At 43.0% G+C, this 20,614-nt stretch overlaps 1 protein-coding gene across 1 annotated transcript in view; it reads right to left on the bottom strand.

The window, feature by feature from the left end:
- Window positions 1-16,159: 16,159 nt before the first annotated feature.
- The window catches only part of hs3st4 (heparan sulfate (glucosamine) 3-O-sulfotransferase 4), a 60,375-nt gene continuing 55,920 nt past the window's right edge, over window positions 16,160-20,614 (bottom strand). Inside the window, exon 2 of the mRNA XM_060038236.1 lies at window positions 16,160-17,142. Coding sequence (XP_059894219.1) covers window positions 16,479-17,142 — 664 coding nt within the window. The 3' untranslated portion in view covers window positions 16,160-16,478. The remainder of the gene's footprint in view (window positions 17,143-20,614) is intronic.

Genomic DNA, 20,614 nt, shown 5'->3' with positions numbered 1-20,614 from the left:
TGGAACAACAGCTGAGATGTAATTGAGACATGATGCATCAAATATTAACAATAAACATTTTGATTACTATATAAGAGTTGCAAATCAAACCGAAAGGGCAATACATGATCGAGGGAAATTGTCCCAAACCCAAAAAATAATATTTTAAATAGCATCTATATGCGGTCAATCACATGTGAAATAAGTCATTGCTTTAGTCTCCTGTTTTTTGTCTTTTGATCAAAAAAAGATTCCAAAAGATTTCCAAAAGAAAATCCAAATAAAGTATTTCAAAGCAAAAAAAAAGCACCTTAGCAGCTGTCCAACTGCCATCACAGGGCCCACACTCCAAAACAAGGCCCTTATTGAAAAAATAAAGTCCAGTACGTTCTCTTTCCCTTCTTACTTTCTCTATAAGCCTTTAGAGATTTCCCCTCTTTTGTCACTTACAAGAACCTAGAACCCAATTGTTTCCCCAGACCAACATGAATCTTAGCATGACACTTCCCTGTACAGCTCATTGTTCTTCACTTCCAGGATGACCACCATTTTTAAAAGCTTGGTATAAAGACTCTCAGCGTGGCGTGGTCTTTTCCTGCAGGTCCAAGGACTCTACAACCCTTCGGACCTGTCAGTGACAATTATGAGCACTACAATTAGTCATGAGCTTTGGGTTAAGTAACTGTGGTCCATCTTAGCTAAAGGCTAATGTTGGCTGTTTCAATGTCCCTGCTTGCTCACTTACTTGCCTGAATGGTGTGGCAAGCCAGAGGAATCTCAGACGACGAAGAAGAGATTACGAAGAGAGAAGAGGTTCAGCAGAGAGCAGGGTTTGGCTGAGCTCCAGGAATGGATGCAGGGAAGGGGTGATCAAGTGAAGTGAAGAACTGTTTCTTTGGGAAATTCTAAGTGACCTATTTTAACATTGATGGTCTGTAATCTACAATTTACATTTTAATCAATGCAAGAAGAAGAAGTAGAACAAGAACCAACAAATTGAAATATCTGGGTATCAAAACTCATTGATAACAAATCATCAAAACATTATTTTAACATGTAGATTATAACACATTCCAGTCCAAAAGGAAACATTCATATTTGTGAAGATCAAATAACAGCAGTAACAGTATGTTTTCTTTGCAAACGTGCGTTCAAATTTCTTCTTTTCCTGTCATCATTTTTGGTAAATTGCAACCACCACCAAAAAATCAACATATATATCAATCAATATATTGATCACTGTCCACAATTTATTAATTCATTAATTGCTGGATGTATTACTCATGTATATATTCATTATTAATTGAGAGGCTTCTGACAAGCTGTATTGCAAATTACCAACCTAAACACTAATAGATGTCCTGAGATGTCAAAATACTACTGAACCATCTACCTCACCTTCATAAACCCATTAGGAACCACTCAGGGCCTCGCTGCTCTATGCCTGCTGACGACCATGCAGTGCATGCTAGCGGTAAGCAAACCTAACCGGACATCGTCCTTTGTATGCGATAATGACAATCTGATGGAGAGGATCCCACTTAATGACCAATTAGAGCAGCTCTCTCTCTGTGCAACGGGCCCCGGTATACATGCCTGTATAACATCCAACATTGATTCTGCTGCGGGCAATCCGGAGCTGTCTAAAAGACTTCTCACCTTCGTCTCACTCCTTGAACCTGAACTCCCACTCGGGGGAGGTTTATTTTTATTTATTTTATTTCTTCATCCAGTGCCTTGGACTACTTGCCTTCTCTTTTTTTTTTTGGCAACACAGCAACATTTATATTTCAACGGGGTGGATATGAATTATGCACAGTAACCAGCGAGAAGGAAATTTAATGATGCCTCGCTGGTACCCAACCTGAGGAGAGATTCCCTCTGTCTTGGCCGAGGAGAGGAGAGGATTGGAGAGGAGAGGAGGAAGAGGAGGAGGAGGAGGAGGAGGAGGTGGAGGAGGTGGAGGAGGAGGAGGAGGTGGTGGAGGTGGAGGAGGAGGAGGTGGAGGTGGAGGAGGAGGAGGAGGAGGAGGTGGAGGAGGAGGGGGTTGAGGTATAGGCGGATTGAAGGGGCTGATTTGAACAAATCTTTGACCTCATCCCTCTTGTTGCGGTAGTATTTGCAGTCAAGACGTGCACAGGGGTGAGGAGGAGGAGGAGGAGGTGGAGGAGGAGATGAAGGCGGTGGAGGAGATGAAGGAGGAGGAGGAGGAGGAGGCGGAGGCGGGGGAGGAGGCGGAGGAGGAGGAGGAGAAGGAGGTGGATTGGAATGAGGGGTTACCTCACTCCCTCACCGCGCCTGTCTGAATATTGATCTGCTTTGACATCTAATGTAATGATTCTTTGTCAGCGTGCCGGAGTGGCTGGACAGCGTGAATTTGGGTTGTATTACCAATGACTTTTAATTAAGCCTCCTCTGTCATTTCCTCTTGACCTCTTCATCAATACAGAAATCAGAGCCGGCTCCCTTTTCTCTTTTTTGTGTCCCCTTTAAACCGCATGGACGATCCCCTGTACATACTGGATGGCTCCTTCCCCGTCTTTCAGAATGACCTCCTTTTGCATCAGGTGTACGCCCATACATTATAAGATAACGCTATTCCATTACTTATAGACAGTGCGTAACAAAATAGGGAATATTTTGTGCTTCCTTTTTAAAGAAATGGTAGCTGCTCAAAGTGTGTGTGGGGGCATCAGCATGAGACTCATCGGAAATAGGAGACCAAACAAAACAAGAATTAATAATGCAGTATGAGAATCAGTCTTTCTTCCTTCCTGTGAGGCATCCATCTTGTGAAAAGGCCAGTCTAACATTGATTCCACTTTTAGCACTGTCTTTGTCTGTGGCCCTTTTATGCCCCCCCCCCAAAAAAACCAGATGTCCATTGTTTGCAACACCAGTGGACTCGGGCTCTACACAGCCGATTTCACACCCTCCTACCATCGTACTGATTCTCCCCGACTTGTTTTTTTTTTGCGTTAACAATACATATAGACCTAGGGAATATTGCACTACGGACCTCTATGTTGTTACACATAACGGAACCGGAAGTTAATGACTATTTAGATGTAAACATACCAGCACCTTTAGCTGCTCATGACATGTTTGGTTATTGTCATTTCACTGCTATCTTTCATTAAAGAAAGTGAACAAATGGAAAGTTGTTCTTATTTATAACCAAACATGTCATGGACCTGTTTGGTTATAAATAAGACCTCTACGGACCATAGAGGTCCGTAGTGCAATATTCCCTAAGACCAACAGTTACACATGAAAAACGAAAGGAAGACACACATTCGGTGTGTTTCACATTCAAACAACTTTGGCTGAACTCAAATCATATTAGATTGTTGTGTGACAATGAATATTCATTCTCATTCACTGCACCTTGAAGCCAGACCTGGAAGCTTGCTCAAGGCTGTGGTGCACATGGCCATTTCAATTTCATAAAGCATAAAGGTTCCAGCTCGGCTAATGTGGTGCTAATATTAGAATATGTGCATGCCTTGTTATAAGCTATGTCCATACAGACTGATTCAGCTATGCACTACTACGAGCAGAACTGCCATTATTCAGAATGGTCTGACTTTGGCTTCATGCAATAGTGTAACATGTAATTTACTGAATTGCATATGTTTAGGGATTGCATGTATTGATTTTTTCATACTTATGGGATTTCTGCGCCGGTTAAGACAGGACAGTGAGACAGAAAGGTGGGCTGAACGAGAGAACGACTCAGTATTACTGAATATTCCAATTTGTTGCCTCCGTTAGTGAGCCTACAAGCCAACCACCACTGGCTCCGTCGATTCTGGCAAACATTGTGTTGTGGAAAATGAGATGCAACTGTAGTTACTATATTCATGGTTTTTGATTCACTGCTGAAAATAAATGAAATACTAACAACTCCTCTTAGTCATCATTTATCGATGGAGTTTACACTATGTTTTCCTTCCTATTTGAGTTGTTGAACCACATTCATTTGAAGGTATTTAAACACCCTCTCTCTCAATCCACAACTACTGTTGAGCAGGAAGAAACTAGCAATAGGCCTGCATGAGGTGTTCAGAAATGGAAACAAGCTTATAGTAAATAGTTATATCAATCTCATAAACATTGCGCATGAAGAACACACAGATAAACTGTTGATGTTATTGGGCTGTTTTGAAGGTTTAGCGTTGAAACCTGGAATTGGAAACCACTAGTGTGATTGTGTGCTTAACAGTGATGGAATCATAGGATGATTCAGTTTAGACAAGAAATGACAGCTAATGATAAACCACGGTGCACATTACGAACACATGTGTCCCAGGTCTTTCAAAGATCCATTTCATCAGCTCATTTCCCGATTTACTGTTTGTATATTTAGATTGTTTGATTTATTTCTTGTTTAATAGTGAAAAAAATGGTGTATGCAGTTCATTCAAATCGGTAAGATGAGTGTTCTCTGATCAAAAGCAAACTGTCTTGTTAGCATGATTATACCTTAGTTGGAACCTCATTTTGTCTAACCATGATTGACATAAATCATCATAATAAAGGAGTTCACTCTATTGATTATAACATGTGTCAATTGTAATTGAATTACAGTTGAAAATAGTTATCTTCCACAACACCTCTGGTGCATGCCATGCCCGCTCTCCTTGATTGTGTCAAATGCAGAGAGTGAAGAGGTTTATGTTGTCTCAAGGCTTTTGTGATTGGTCTTGACATTTATCAGGAATGCATGAAAGTTAGGGTTTCATGCATTCTGTTTCATGAAAGATAATTCTTAAAATGCATTCTCTCTCTAGTAGGCGACCCTCAGGGATTTCAAGTCACTTTAAATGCCTTGAGTGGACTTAGAAAAGTATATATCTTTAAGTTTGGCGTAATTATTTTCCTGTGCTGTGACTTATGTGCGTGTGGGTGAAAAAATGAATATGGGTGGGGTAAGATAACAAGATTTGTGATATTCTTTTCCCACAGATCTCTTCGCCCAAATGTGATCTTACTTGAGATGATGTATCTTAATGATGACATAATGATCCTTGAACAAACTCTGTCAAAAACCTGCTCATAATGTGCTGATACAATACTTTTCTTCCGTGCAGTCTCCCTTGCACTATTCCCAATGCTCATGTGACTTCATACAGCCAATGAGGAGACAGTTTTGTCAAACCTTTTGAAAAGCACGCAAATGTGTTCAGTCTTTTGCTTGATGTTATTCTGTGTCTTGTCATATAGGCTCCGGGGACTCTTGCAATGCAACTGTCAATATTCCGATGCAATTAAATGATAAAAATTGCTTGTCTTTTTTTTTGTTCTTGGATGAATATTTGTATATATTTCTACCTAGCTTCTATTTCCCTTCTTTAATTAATGAGACCCTTCAATTCAGACACCTCTGATCGCCTCATTATGAATGTAGTTTATAATAAAGCGAGCCTAGGTGTCTCCACATGAAACTGTAAACTTGAGGCATCGGGGTAGACATACCTGAAGCTATAGTCCTCTTTGGTGGATAAATCGACATCTTTCTGGAGCTGTTTGACAACACTGACAGCAGGTGGGGAGTTGCTGCAAGTCTCTGTGTAATTCCCAAGTAGGTTCATTACACTAAATCTACACAGGACCCGATCCCGGGAGGAAAGCCTAGGGAAGCAGGCCCATACCTAGCACCTGATAGTTCATTTATATGAGAAACATGTTTCCTCGCAGTCTGCATTTTTTCCTGTCTGTTTACATTGCCGCTGCAAACTTGCTGTCGCTGCTGCGAAAGTAAAAGAAGGTTAAAAAAAAGGAAGATGGTTAATCTTTTACAATTTTAACTAAATATAAATAAAGAATTTGATTATTTACAGCGTACGCAATGCTAAAAGGGGAGATCTCAATAACAGTGTTGTTGTTTACAGTACATACTGTAAACAACAGTATGTACTGTGTTTTGCTGTGCACGTGAATCGCTCAGGGCTCAAATCCAATTGGAACTTTAACTGATGCATAATTTATGGTTTTTGAGCATGATGGTGTAATGGTTTGTACAAAGCCAGTTCGACGAGCAAACAAGGCCGAGGTATTAAGATTGTGCAAAATCCAACATCAAAATCATTGTCATGCAACCTCATCTATCTAATTTGATACACACACAAAAAAAACGCATCGCGTTTAAAATCACATTCCATCAACCAAACATTTTTTATCATGAGTGTAGCAGCACGAATGCACCTGTGAAAATATTAAATTGTGCAGTTGCCATTAGCTCCGAATATAATCGTCATCATCTTTTGATCTTAAGCAATCTGTTTGAAAATGACAGAAGTCTTTGAAGTGGGTAGTCGTAAATTATATTGCATGAGGCCTTGAGTAAGAAATATTTTTTGGGTTTTACATCTCTTTGCCAGGGTATAGTATTACATTTTGTTCATGTAGTTCTGCAGTCCGGGATTACCTTAGTCCATCCACTTTACAGGCAGGCAAGACATGAGTCTCATCAACGTCACCCTTGGAAATGAATGTTTATTCATGCTTCCTTAGAACTGCATTCAACATGCATTACATTTCTCTGCATTCAATTTGCCACCATTAGTTTCAACGTTTCCATTAGTTTATAGGCATAGCTAGTTGGGCAAGGAAGCTCCAGTCATTCGCTGCCCATCATCGGACAGCTCACGCGGTCCAATCAAACGTACGTGACGCACACTGAGAGAGGGTCGATTTAAGAACTGCCATCTCAGACACACGCTATCGGTGAAGCTAAGTGTGCAGAGCGTGATTTTCCCACCACCTCTCCAGCCTCCCCCTGTTTTGGTTCTGCTCTGTATTGTATGTCACCTACACACTGGGTTGAGGCATCTGATTATCTAATGCTCCCGTATGTCAACTGTTGGTAACGGTTGTATCTGACAGCTGTACATCATGCTTTAAATCATACAGCAGGGAGCACCCAAAAAGAGTGGAACCCGACCGACAAACAAAATGTGTTCTGCAATAAATAGTTTAAACTGGCATGATTTCGGACAGAAGTAAAGTACATCTCTTTTATTCCTGGCATCGATATGATGAACCATGCATAATGGATGACTACTTGTTATTTTCCTTGTTGTGAGCATCCCTAGGTAACTAGAAAGACAAAAGCCGATGGACAATTTCTAGTTCATATCTACTTCAAGCTTTCATCCGAAAATATTTGTCAAAATAAACAAAATTTCCCTCAAACCTTCCCTCCTGCCCCCCCAATGATTCTTCTTCTCACGCTTATACCATCTAAGAACACCCCGACCCCCCCAATATGACCTGTGACGGCGTTAATGCCCATCCAGCTTGGGTTCGGAATGCCCTCGTCACAATTAAGAGCCATTCCGTTTTTTTTTGTGTTTCCTTTTGCGCCTGCATCACTCCCAACGTGCCTTTTTTTCCAATTTACCGGCGCGCTACGCCTCTTCCTCGGCATCCACAGCGCCAAGGCAGCGTCAGGCATCTGCAGCATTATAGTACATCATGAATTTTTATATTATCTCAAATTGGAAATGCTAGCAGAAGGATGCTTAGCATAACCAGCTCCTCACCGTCCCATTCCCCCTCCCCCCCTGCCTCTCCCCCCCCCCCCCCCCCCACACACACACACACATCCCCCATGCTTCTGCATGATTGATGACTGATTTGTGCTGAAGTGCGGGGCTCAGAAGCAAAAAAGATGCGCCGTGCAAGCATTTACGCAGTCAGGTATGAGGAGGGCGCCGGTTGATCTTTGTCCCGTGGTTGACGTCGCAGCTCGCTTGTCCCTGGCAATGCGACGGCGCGTCTCTCCGGCGCGTTCTGATACAATGCCGAGCCACGCGGGGAATGACAATAAGCCAGATCCCTCAAGCCACTGGAGCTGCCTGCTCCCTGGCAAGCACATCTATACAGCCTGATTATGATGTATGTATACTGTTTGCATGTGTGTGTGTGTGTGTGTGTGTGTGTGTGTGTGTTTGTGTGTGTGCGGGCTGATGTGTATGGTGTATGCTGCTGACTCTTTGAACTATCGAGTGTCTACCTTCTAGCTCCTTAGCAGAAGCATTTACCCAAATTGACTCACAGTGAATGCATGCCATTATAAAGGATGTAAGGGGTTACCCATGTTGCATCAGGATGCCTACAGGTAGGTTGCGGGGAAGAAAAAAAGAAGCTGGGAATGAAGCCCAGTGCCGGTTTACAGATCACTGCATGTTATGCCCGCAGAGGTTTTCAGCACCACCATGCACCCGGACAGCAGGCCACAGATCAGCACCCTGGATAGCTCCCCTGTCCGGAGGGAGAGAGCTCCTCACCTGGGAGACATCACTCTCATCAGCAGCCTGGGCCGGCTGAGGCTTCTTGGCTTGATGATACACAGCGAGCACAGAGCCAAGCCCCCGTGTCATCATGGAGGTAGAGTAGGTAGTAGACACGCTAGTGCTCTCTGCTCGGTTCGCAGTTACTAAGAGTGCCCCATGACATTTTTATCCTCACCTGGCCTGGACAGCTGTACATTTTATGTAACACAGTGTGTGAGACTAAACCTATTTTTGCTGTATTCTTGAAAGAATATATATTTTTACTATTTTATTGTAAACGGTAAACCCTTCCCTTTGGGTCTTGCCCTTCTTTTCCTTAGAGGACCCACACTTGCCCCCTCACACATTGTATGGGGCCTGCGTTTAAAACAGTGTTTTAATCAGAGATCAGACTCGTTGGAGAGGAATATCAATCTGAACTCTGTGTTCTGATTTAAAGATGGTTTCTGGCAGAGCGTGTCTCTCCTCCTGACTGATCTTTTGTTCTTCTCTTTTCTGTATTGCAAAGGTGTGAATGGGAGATTATCCGCGTTGTGAATAGCAGGGCCTTGTTATTGCTATTAGAGATAAGGAATTATCCTAAGAAGCAATTTAGGTAAAAGGATGAAACAGAATAGAAAATGGCCTGCATAGAATGACATCTAAAATTACCAATTTACATTCATTTGATTAGGGGAAACGAAAAAAAAAAATGGTACGTGTACGGTACCACCATTTAATGTCTGAATAAAGCAAGGCCTTAAGTCACCGTTCCTTGAGCATTTAACTCCATAATGTTATACCGTGGACATAGTTTGAAAAGCACAGCCATCTGCCGATGTGTCTGGAATTGAGCAGAGGGTCGCGGTGACCGACATGTGCATATGCGATAGTCCTGGTTGTCAGGAGTATGTAGAGCATAATAATCGTTCCTGAAACGCATGCATGACTGAACAAATGGAGACACAAATACCCTGCGCGCAGTATACTCTTTGCTCGCACCGAGGCATTTGCTTGGAGCCTCACCTCGAGTGAATCCGAACGAGTGACGCCGCGTGTGAGAACCATCACCTGTAGGACTGGGCAAGGTCTTCACTCCGACGTTCAGAAGTCTATTAGTTGTTTCGTTTACAGATCTCTGATCGCATTATGTACTGACCACACCTGTCTCACTCATTCTCTCTCTCTCTCTCTCTCTCTCTCTCTCTCTCTCTCTCTCTCTCGCTCTCTCCCTCTCTCTCTTGCTCTCTCTCGCTCTCTCTGTCTTTTCTCTGACAGATAATTAATGTTTACCGGCTAAAGGTTAATATCCACTCAGCAGAAAATGAATCAACAGTGAATTAATGAGACCATTACCTGCGAGGAGGATTGATCACAGAATTTGTCTTCCTTAGAAGCACACCATAGCAAAGGCGACGCCATATTGATCGGGTGGAAAAAAGATGTGTGAGACGAGCCAGATGTTCTGTGTAGCGTGACCTCTGATGAGGGTCACACACATAATTAATGGTACCAAGGAGGAGGAGGAGGAGGAGGACGATCCTGTCAGAGAAGATGGTGCTATTGTGATGGCAGAAAACTAATGAGGGCTCCGGAGGAAAGTGCTCTTCAAACCCTTCCTTTAAAGACAGAAGGATGCTACTGTCATAATGTTATTATTGATACTGAGAGATTGGTTGCTATAGTAGTGTACGACTCTACAGTGGTGTACGACTCTAAGCCAAAAGGTATTAGGCTTGTACGATGTCCGCAGCCTTTGAGCATTCTAACCCCTTCCTTGCACCTCCAGCAGCACTATCGGATTACACTGTAAGGGTGCCAAAAGGTAGCGTGTTCGATCCCTCAATGTCAGCATATTGTACCTGAAGGCATCCTATAATTCACTATCCACAACTGCATCTGAATTCACTGTTAGCCGCTTTCCATAAATGTGTCTGGTAAATGGCGTAAATCGTAAGTACTTAGTTTTACATTTGATCTCACAGCCTGTGATCGTAAAATGGTTATGATGACTGGTGAGATGACTTCATCCTATCATGCGTTTAAGAAGGCTAGAAGAAAAATGAAATGTCCCTGTAAAGGTCATGAAAGAATTATTGGATCAGAGGGGGGGAACTTGACCTACAATTCATTTTTTTCTGACAGAGAATTGTTTTACTGTAGTATGGAGGCCATAATTGAAATTACTATAATTTAATCATCGCAAAATAAGTGTGAAAATGAAAAGCAAATGTTAAATTTAAAGGACAGACATAGTCAATACATATCAATTGGCAAGAAAGAAGTGTGTTTCATGAAACTGAATTTGAATAAATGGAAAATCTCACAAAATATGACATTTAGAACAATTAGCAATTTCAAACAATTGGCATTTCTTGGCAATTTCGATTTTAAGGCTGAAGCCTGAATGACAACCTAGACTACCAGTCAGTCAGAGAACGAGCTAGGTCTGCTTGAAATGGAACAGGTGGTCTCTGTAATTGATGAATTACTGAGAAATAAGTAATAAATAGTGAATACAATCTTGACTCTTCGCCCCAAAAAAGCTGTTATATTAATATTAACTCAAAAACAACAGAAACAGAATAGAACTACACGAAACATGACAATTCTCGTGTGATTTATATTTGGCCAGAAATGAGAAGGAATCCCTTATTTAAATTGTGATTTTTATTATTATTAAATAGATGGGAGGAAATGTATGTCAATATTTATGATGCAGTGCTCGTTTATAAATATTAATACTGTAATTAATTAATGATTGTTCTCTGTCAATGAATAGATTGTGAGTCCTCCCGAGACAGAAAATCTTTTATCATGGCTTGGCAGGCTGTGAGAAATAAATGCTGGAAGAAATCTACATGAAAGAATATGAATACATGATGCTGTATTACAATATATATCTATAATAAATGATACTCTTGTAGAAGATGGAGAGGCAATGGGGATAATAAAAAGGTTTTCCGGGTGTGCGTGTGCGTGTGTGTGCCAACCTTTCTGTTCATGTCTATGCATGCTTCTGGGCTTGTGTACATGTGTTTCATTTGTGAGCTTGGGCTTGTGTGTGTGTTTGTGTGTTTAAGTGTGTGTGTGTGTGTCTGTGCTTTTGTTATTGCATCAGTCTGTGTGCGTGATTGTGTGCGTGTGTGTGTGCGTGTGTGTATGTGCTTCTATGCCAGCATCAGTGTGAGCGTGTTCATGTGTGAGCGAGTGTGCTTGCATGTGTGTGCCTGTATCAGTATTTGTGTGTGCATGTGTGTGTGTGTGTGGTTGAGGAGGAGGGGGCCGATAGATACAGGAGGCAGCAGCACAGAGGGAAAGTTGCCGTTGGCACTCAGCCTGGTGTGTGGGATGAGGAAATGGTTAGAACTTGAGATCTATGGTTAGTTATAGAGAGGATTGTTCTTGCAGGTGGGTGGAGGCATCATTACGACTTGCTCCTAGAGCCAGCAGGGCAACTTTGTAGTATTTCCATAGCTTGAACTCGTGCCATGAAAAAGATAAGTGTGAGGATTTTTAGTATGACTGCATTCAGTTCTACTTTGTCCAATTAGACAAAGTATAAGTACTTTCAAATGAAGCCTATTTTTTTTTTTTAAATAGCCCTGTTATACATCTATAATAAGACCTGTATACAGCAGTTGTGTATACTTTACATTGCAGTGCATCTTGGTTCATATTCTTAACATCTACACAACGTATTCTGTCTATGTCACATCCGAGGGAGTGTGTGCAGGTGGGGGGGGGGGGGAACGAATGGCTCCGAGTTGACAGAAGAGATTTCTGGGCTTAGTGTAATGTGTTCAGTCACCGGTGTATGCGGTAATCCTCAGGCATTACCTGTTTAAACTCCACTCCCCAGGAGTCCTGCTGGTGCTAGAGGCAGACCGACTGAAGAGAATGGGTTGATTTTTCTGTTGCAGAGAACCAGGAAGAAAGTGATTGCTATTATGAATAAAAAATCTGGGAGCCATTGAATCCTGTGCAACGTTTTGTCTGGGAACAGCCAATGACATCAAAGGAAGATGTGTCTATCGGATTACGTGTCCACCTCAGCGGTTTAGAGTTTACTCTGATCACAGTGGGCCTAATCAGATTAGAAATTGACGTGATTAAGGACAAGGATTCTGTGCAGGTTTTTCTCCTTTCCCACTCATATCAATTCACTTTGTTATTGAAATGCTCCTTTGTGTAGGGGCATTGTGCGGGAAAATACCCATCAAACACTTATTTTGCTAGATGTATTGTTAGCTACATTGATTCTTTTTTTGTAATAATGAGCATGGTGCTTCCTTTTTGGTAGTTAGCCTGCAGAATATAGGGACTGTAACTATTGTTTCTGTTTAAAACATGTTAAATATAAGAGTACGTTTTGCGATTCATTCCGGAATCCTGATCATTTCAACTTTATTTCAGCCTACAAATGTTCTCGCGAAGCCTACGCATGTGAAATTCTTACGTGTGGTTTTCCTGTCAAACACACAGCCGTTAACGAGCAGCAACAGCAGACATCAAGCCAGAAGTTCAGAAGAGTAAAACGACAGGGAGGTCATCAGAAAATCCTGATAAAAGAGGCCTGATCCCCGGCCCTCGTCATCTGCCTCATCCCGGCTGGATTCCCTGACTGAACGTTTGTGAAGCACCACGCGTCCCCCCCACTGGGAGGCTGTCGCTGAGGACAACATGTCCTTAATGCTCTGGAAGTCTTGGGAGTATGTTCACTACACTATATACCACTATATGAAAGCGCGCCTCCCGCCCAAAGAAAACATTCACTGCGTCTGATTCCCATGTCACACCGACGACATGCGCTCGCGGACACGGCCCCATGGGGTTCAGGTGTGAGTGTGTGAGTAGGGCAGTGTGTAGTAGGTATGTGTGCATTCAGGATTATGAAGTCGTTCCTGCACATGGGAAAGGGGATTCCTCTGCTTCCATGATGAGTTTGCAAGCTTCCCTAAAGGACATCCCAATGTTATTTATTGTGGTTATATTTTTATTTCGGAGCTTTTAAGAGGTGTTGGTTGGGGGCGGAGATGATGGGGTTTCTGTTCTGGATGTTTCTCTCTCCCGCTGCAGATCCAAACGTGTGTGCTCAGCGGGAATCCCTCTCTGTGATCACCTCGCAATGCGGGGACTGTCGGAAATTAATCTGGATAATGTAAAACAAACAAACCAACAAACAAACAAACAGGAGGAGAAGAAACTGAGGAGGCGAGGAAAAAATAGAAAGCAAAAAATAAAAAATGGTGTGTGGGAGGAGTGATAAAACGAGACCCGAAGAAAAGAGAGAATAAAAAAGGAAAGAAAAACAAAACAAAGAAAAACAAAACCTGTCAAGAATACAGAAACACACACGTGCTAACAAATACTCGACATGCACACACAGACGGCACATGAACACGCACACACACAAGACGACACGGCAGTCTTTCAAAGTGCACACATTGTGTGTGTGTGTGTGTGTGTGTGTGCGTGTGTGTCTGTCTCTGTTTTTGTCTGGGTGTCTGTCTGGGTGTGTGTGTGTGTGTGTGTCTATCTCTGTGTTACTCTGTGTGTGTGTGTGTGTGTGTGTGTGTGTGTGTGTGTGTGTGTGTGTGTGTGTGTGTGTGTGTGTGTGTGTGTGTGTGTGTGTGTGTGTGTGTGTGTGTGTGTGTGTGTGTGTGTGTGCGTGCGTGCGTGTGTGTGTGTGTGCAGAAGGAGGTGTGGTGAGGAGGACCAGAGGGGTTGACGTGTTCAAGCTTGCTGCGACAAAGGGCAATGTAGTGCTTGCTTTGATTGAATCCATTGCAGTGTGTAACAAGCTGCCGGCATAGGCCTCCTGAGGGGGACAGAGGTCTGTGGAGAGCGAAGCAATTCTGGGGCCTCCTTCCCCCTGCCCGGGAAGCGCAGGGGGAAGATTAACGGTGCGACGCATGATAGCCGTATGCCAGCCGGTGATGTGGGAAGCAGACTGTATTTATTGACTCATTGACTCCATTGATTGTCTCATTTGATGAAAAGTCCAGAGACAACAGACACATACATACATACATACATACATACATACATACATACATACATACATACATACATACATACATACATACATACATACATACATACATACATACATACATACATACATACATACATACATGCATACATACATACATACATACATACATACATACATACATACATACATACATACATACATACATACATACATACATACATACATACATGCATACATACATACATACATACATACATACATACATACATACATACATACAAACACGCACATTGCGCAGACCTTTTGCCAAATTCGGAGACAACCGCGCCCATGTTGAGCTTGTGATGTCATGTCATTGGAGGTGGGAGGGTGGAGGGAAACATGAGGAAAATAATAAAAGAGACTTTATAGAAAGGAGCAGATCACTGCAGTTCACCCTGTCATTTATATCGTTGCATTTGAATTATCCAGCTGTTACTGATTATCACAAGTGGTTGGCATTAGACTTAAGGTACATTCTCCAGACAAACAGTACAAGGTTCAAGGTTGGGACATTTTTTTTTCTTCTTCTCTTTTCTTTTTTTTTTTCCCTCCGTCAGGTAAGCGTGTGTGTGTGTGTGTGCGTCTGATGGCAAAATCCCCACTGTGACATTGACATTGTTCCAGTGCCAGGTTTTGCTTAATAGGCCATTAATCTCTAACGAGAAGCACAATGCAGCAGATGTTTGTTAACACACTTCTGCTCGGGCCTCCTATGTTGTTCTTCACCCCCATTAACTCATAATACCCCTGGCTTAAAAAAAAAGAGAAAAGAAAGGGAAACACAGAGATGACGACGCACAGCGGAGAGCCGTCGTTATTCCGCTTAGTTTGCGTCGACAAACTGTTTCAACGGGACACAGGTCTTATCGTAAAAAGACATAATCAAACATAATCAGGTGTCATCGGTACCTATATCCCACCTTCTGTATCCAATGAGCCAGAAATGTGTGTCAAATATATATATATATATATATATATTTGTTCTTTTTTTATAAGCCAAAAATGTGTGTCAAATATATATATATACAGTATATTTTGTTATTTTATTATAAGCCAAAAATGTGTGTCAAATATATATATATATATATATATATATATATATATATATATATATTCTTTTTTTAAACCCCAAACTAACCAATCCTATATGCATACCACCAAGTACGGTGTAGGATAACGATTAATTATAGCTATGCATTCATATAATTGATCAAGCTTTACCAGTGGGGCATCCGTCTTGCTGTTGAATATGTTTGCGGTCATAAAGTGGGACTCAGAAAAACAGAAAACGGTTACATTGAAGACATCAACACTTTGGTGAACTCTGGATCCTCTCCACACCCACACAATGGCAAGACACCGAAGAAACCGGGGCCCCTTGTATTCATGTCAACGGACCATTCTCTCTCTCTATCTATATATATATATATGTGCATGTGCGTTATGTCGCTTTTTCTCTTTTACTTTTCGAACATCGTCAGGACAGTGTTACAAGGTGACGATCCACGGCACTTGACGGCCCTCTTGCCTCGAAGCACAGAAGGTCATTTTCTCTGTGTATCTGAATGCTGGTGAGTGGGTGGGAGGGCGACATACTGTATAGAAACTAAAGGGAGCAGAAGAAACAGGCAGAGTTTACCCATTTTGGGGTCATGAGGTAAGGACACTTAACTCATCGCATGCATTGCCATAGTCATCATTTTTTCGTCTTTTATATCATCTCTATGCTTTCAAAAGGAAAGGGGGGAGTGGGGGGGAAAGCAATAAATGATGTCCTCTTCACAAATATAAATGTATTTTATGCATAATATGTACAACGATGTCTGCGACACCTTTTGATGACATAAGAGTTGAGGAGAGAGAGAGAGAGAGAGAGAGAGAGAGAGAGAGAGAGAGAGAGAGAGAGAGAGGAAGGGAGAGACAGGGTGGGAGGGCTGGAGGATAAAAGCATGTCAAGTAAACTCTTTGCTCATGGATACAGACAGGGCGTGACTGCGGGGGGGGAACACGTCAGGTGAGTAACAGTATGTGCTCGGGGCGCACCCTCGCGACAAGAGAGAGAGCAAGCGTGATGAAGAGGTCAATGTCATTAAGAAGGCTGGTGGTGTGGCTGATCTTTTGCTGTGCCCGGCCGCTAGCCAGCTAGCACTGCTAGCACTGCTAGCACTGCTAGGCCCCTGCTAGTCCTGAGAGCTACGCGGCGCAGCGGCCGCGGCCGCCTCCCCCAGCTCCCACTCAAAGTTCTGTCCGGACATTTGGTAGAACATCATGTTAAAGGGCTTGAAGAACTTGTGCAGCCGGCGGATCACGTCCGGGTCTATTCTGGGATGAGTCCTCCCTTTGGACTTGCCCAGGCACCGGGGGGTGCTGCTGTCCTCGGGCTTCTTGAGACACGGGAACCCCTTGGTCTTGTTGAAGTAAAAGTGTTTGTCCGTGACGATGCGCTTGAGCCCCAGGAAGTCCTGCACCTTGGCCATCTCGCCCGCCGGGTCCACGATGAGCCGCTCGCCGCTCACAAAGTGCATCTGCGAGAGCGGGAAGTACTGCATCCAGCTCTCCAGGTGCAGCGCGTAGATGCCGATGCGCAGGGCGCTCCACGACGCGTCGATCAGGCCCAGGGTCCGGTTCTTGAAGGCGAGCACCTCGAAGGTGGGGATCTCGGGCTTCTTGGAGAGGGTCTGCGTGTAGTCCGAGATGGCGCGGGTGACGGGGTTGCGCACCACGATGATGAGCTTGATGTCCCGGGCCATGGTGTGGATGCGTTTGGGCGCGTGGTTGGTCACAAAGTAGCTGGGCGTCTTCTCCATGGTGATCTGGCCCTCCAGGGTGGACGGCATCAGGTCTCTGAGAACACACAGAAGGAAGATATACGTCAGATGGCGGAAGATCAGGGCAGGGTTTCCCCTACCCACTATCGTGACTCCGTCGAGTTGGTTGGCGCAGTGGTTCTGAAATGGGGGTACGCGTACCCTTAGGGGTACTTTGGAGTACTGCAGGGGGTACTCAGAACATGGCAAAATAATTATAATAATTAATAAAAAAGTTAACAATCGTCTTTTTTCCAGCCTGAGCAAGTTTCAATTCTGAAAACTAGACAATATACATTTTTGAAAATGTACAAGTGGTTAAAATGTCATTCGCGAATAAGGAGAAAGGAGAATGAGTTATAACGAAGGTGCATCCAGAAACACCAAAATGACGTTGTTTTCAGGAAGAATATATCACCTCTACATGATCTGACCCTTCCCTGGCATTGTGCTACTTTAGTGGGGAGAAATCTGCAAAAAATTTACATTTGCATGATCTACAAGGCCATGTTTCTCACTAAATTGATGTTCACACAGCCAAATAGAAGGCACATATATTCTAAAAAAGAATCTCCCAAAATTGTTTTGTGCCAGTGAAAGGGTTACTCAGCTGAAAAAACATGTTAGAGAGGGAAAACTAGCAGAATTATTTTGAGAACCACTGACTTAGCAGGTACTCTTATCCATGACAACACGCTTAACCATGTCAAGATACACATCCTTTAACGGACAGCAGACTTTGGGGTTTCGAAACCCTCAGACTCGGGAGTCAAACACCCCCTAACCCCACAGGATTAGAGCGTGTTCTACCACCTCCGTGTTGTGGGGAGCACATCAGCCAAGGTTATACAGTGCCAGCGACTGTGATACAATTACCGAGCAGTTAATTATTTTCAGGGAATTACGAGTGAAATTAACTATCAGACATTATTTCACGCGGGGAGGAGAAGAAGAAGGGGAAAAAAAAAAACATACCGCTAATTACAGCCACAGAGTCATAATCAAGAGATAAAAGAAAGAAGATGAAATGACGGAGTATGCTCATCGCTTAATTGACGCCATCTGCGTTACTCCAGGAGCTGTTTGGGGAACTTTAATAATGAGTTCAGTGCATATCATTAATGCTCGGGTGCCTGGGGTATTGTTTTGTCATACATTTATTATGCATGAGAGGCTCAACACACAGTCGAGGGATCACATGTGCTTGTTCGCCATTGTGTGTGCGTCGGTGTGTTTTTGTGTTGTGGAGGTGGGGGGGGGGGGTACTTGCGATTTTTCTTTTTGGTTATCCGTCTCATTGGTTCGGATTAAGGACAGTTCATCGGATACAGGGCTGAGTGATTATGAGATTCAGTGTTGTTATGTTTTATTCCTTTTTTTTACAGCGAGATGGGAAATAGAATAGAGGATCTCGTGGATCCCGTGGAGGCAATCTGCTTTCGTTTTGTTGTTTATTACCAAAAAAATGGTACAACTTTGTCTCCGAGAATGAAAATAAAAATCAATGCCGAAGACAAACAAAGTTCGTTGCGTTTTCGTTTTTTTCTCGCATCAGTAAGTGTGGCGTTTGGATTTGCCTCCAGCGAAGAAGTATGATAGCTCACACTGATGTTCCCTACTTCTCTGCCGTCAGTGCTCCCTTTATTTAAAAGTTGTGCGATTCTGCGCTAAATAGGCACATTAAATCCTCTGTCTGTGAGAGGCTGCGATTATTTACTGAGGGCAAACAGTCGCGCAAAGAATGTAATGTAATGTCACCCTGATCCATATTTATTCCCTTTTTTCAATCATTCTATAATATAAAAGAAATGTTACCAGAGTACAAACAAAACCCCTCCCTAAAAATGGCCGTTTCCTTCTGAACCTACGCAATTAAATACTGACGTTTCTCCAAATAAGGGCAGTGTCCTTTAAGTACCCAGTCCCATGTCCAATATTGACTATCCCATGTTTGTCACACAACGGCCCTAGTAGTGGAGGATATGTAAACCGTATAGTGACATCAATCATTCGCAACTTGGACATATTCTAAATTTACTGTTCTCCTGTCTAAAATCCAATTTACTCGGCTACTGTTATGCACATATCGACCGGCCGACAAACATGCACCAACGGATACTATGGGACAGGGGGATGGAGGGGGTGCGGGGGGCGGGGGGGGGGGGGGGTACTGCTAGTCACAAGAGTGGCCTGGTAATTGCGTCTCACTAGCTGTACTGCATTCCTGATGGGTAATTTCCCTATGGATTATGTTTGTCTCCAGACACCAGATAACTGCTCCTACCTCTTGGCCTGTAATGGGATATTAAACATATCTCGCCTCCACGTTGCAGCACTGCGACTGGAAGGAGTATTAGTTTTCATTATATACCATCAATGGCTCACTATTCTTCCCTTACGGTAATGAATCACGGAAGATTTTGTCCTAACCTTGCAAGGTCTTTTCTAACCTTTCAATGCATTGGCTATTTAGACGCAAATGTAGAGTAGAGGCGGATAGGTTGCAGGAGAATGGAGAGAAAAAACGACAGCGAGTAATAGGCACAGTGTCGTCGTCTTCGTCCCCTCCCCCCCCCCCTCCCCCTGAATTGATATACATGGCCAATGTGGGATCACCTTGAAACAAGCCCCGTAATGTGCTTTTCAATGTATACCAACCGGAAGGAAATCAGTGCAAATGTACCGCGCTTCTTTGGAGCACATCAAATCGACGGAGGCCAGATGAACAACGCCCAAGGTTACCTTTATGAAAACGTTTGCATATGACTCAATGGCTTTAGTGCTCATTATATGTTTAATTACAAAAATGAAAATTTCTCTAGTTATTTATTTTCCGTCCGCCGTTGATTGAAGATCAGTCACGGATGGTTGATACACCTTAAATGTCAGCGGGAACACAGGTGGAGCTTTAAAAAAAAAAATTAAACAAAACGCTGATAAACAAGCTCATTTCCTGGTGCGTGGAAAATGACTGCGCCCGGCCTTGCAGTCTACTGGAACCGGAGTAAACAACAGGAACAGGTTAACTCTCCGCATCAGCTGCTGAGCTCCACACAGGTCATTCAGGTGGGTAGATAAATAAAATGCATGGCGCTAAAGAGCTTCTGCTTACCATCTGCTGTTTACTCAGGACGACCAAAAACAATGGCACATAGGCCTACCGATTCTGCTTCCTGTGTGGTTGCACCACACACATACACGCACGCACGCACGTAAACACACACAGTGAGATAAAGGCAGCAGTGCCTTTATCTAGAGAGATGAGCTCGCTCTCGGAGAGAGAATATGAAGTGGGACAAATGAAGATGAGCTTCCTTCGTTTCCTTCCTTTCCTTCCTTTCCTCTCTTCCTTCATTTGTAACTTACTGCCACCCACTGTGTTAAAAAAAGTTTCAGCTTCGAGAGAACAAGGAAAGTGAAACCAAAGTTTCTTGCCTGATAAAGTTTAAACACGGAGGAAACTTTCGTTTCAACCAAACGAACAGTGTGCATAAAATAAGGGTATTAAG

This window comes from Gadus macrocephalus, chromosome 2 (assembly GCF_031168955.1).
Source record: "Gadus macrocephalus chromosome 2, ASM3116895v1".
In the NCBI taxonomy this organism is placed as follows: Eukaryota; Metazoa; Chordata; class Actinopteri; order Gadiformes; family Gadidae; genus Gadus; species Gadus macrocephalus.
The sequence above is the reverse complement of the archived record's forward strand: the minus strand, read 5'-3'. Positions and strand labels throughout refer to the sequence as shown.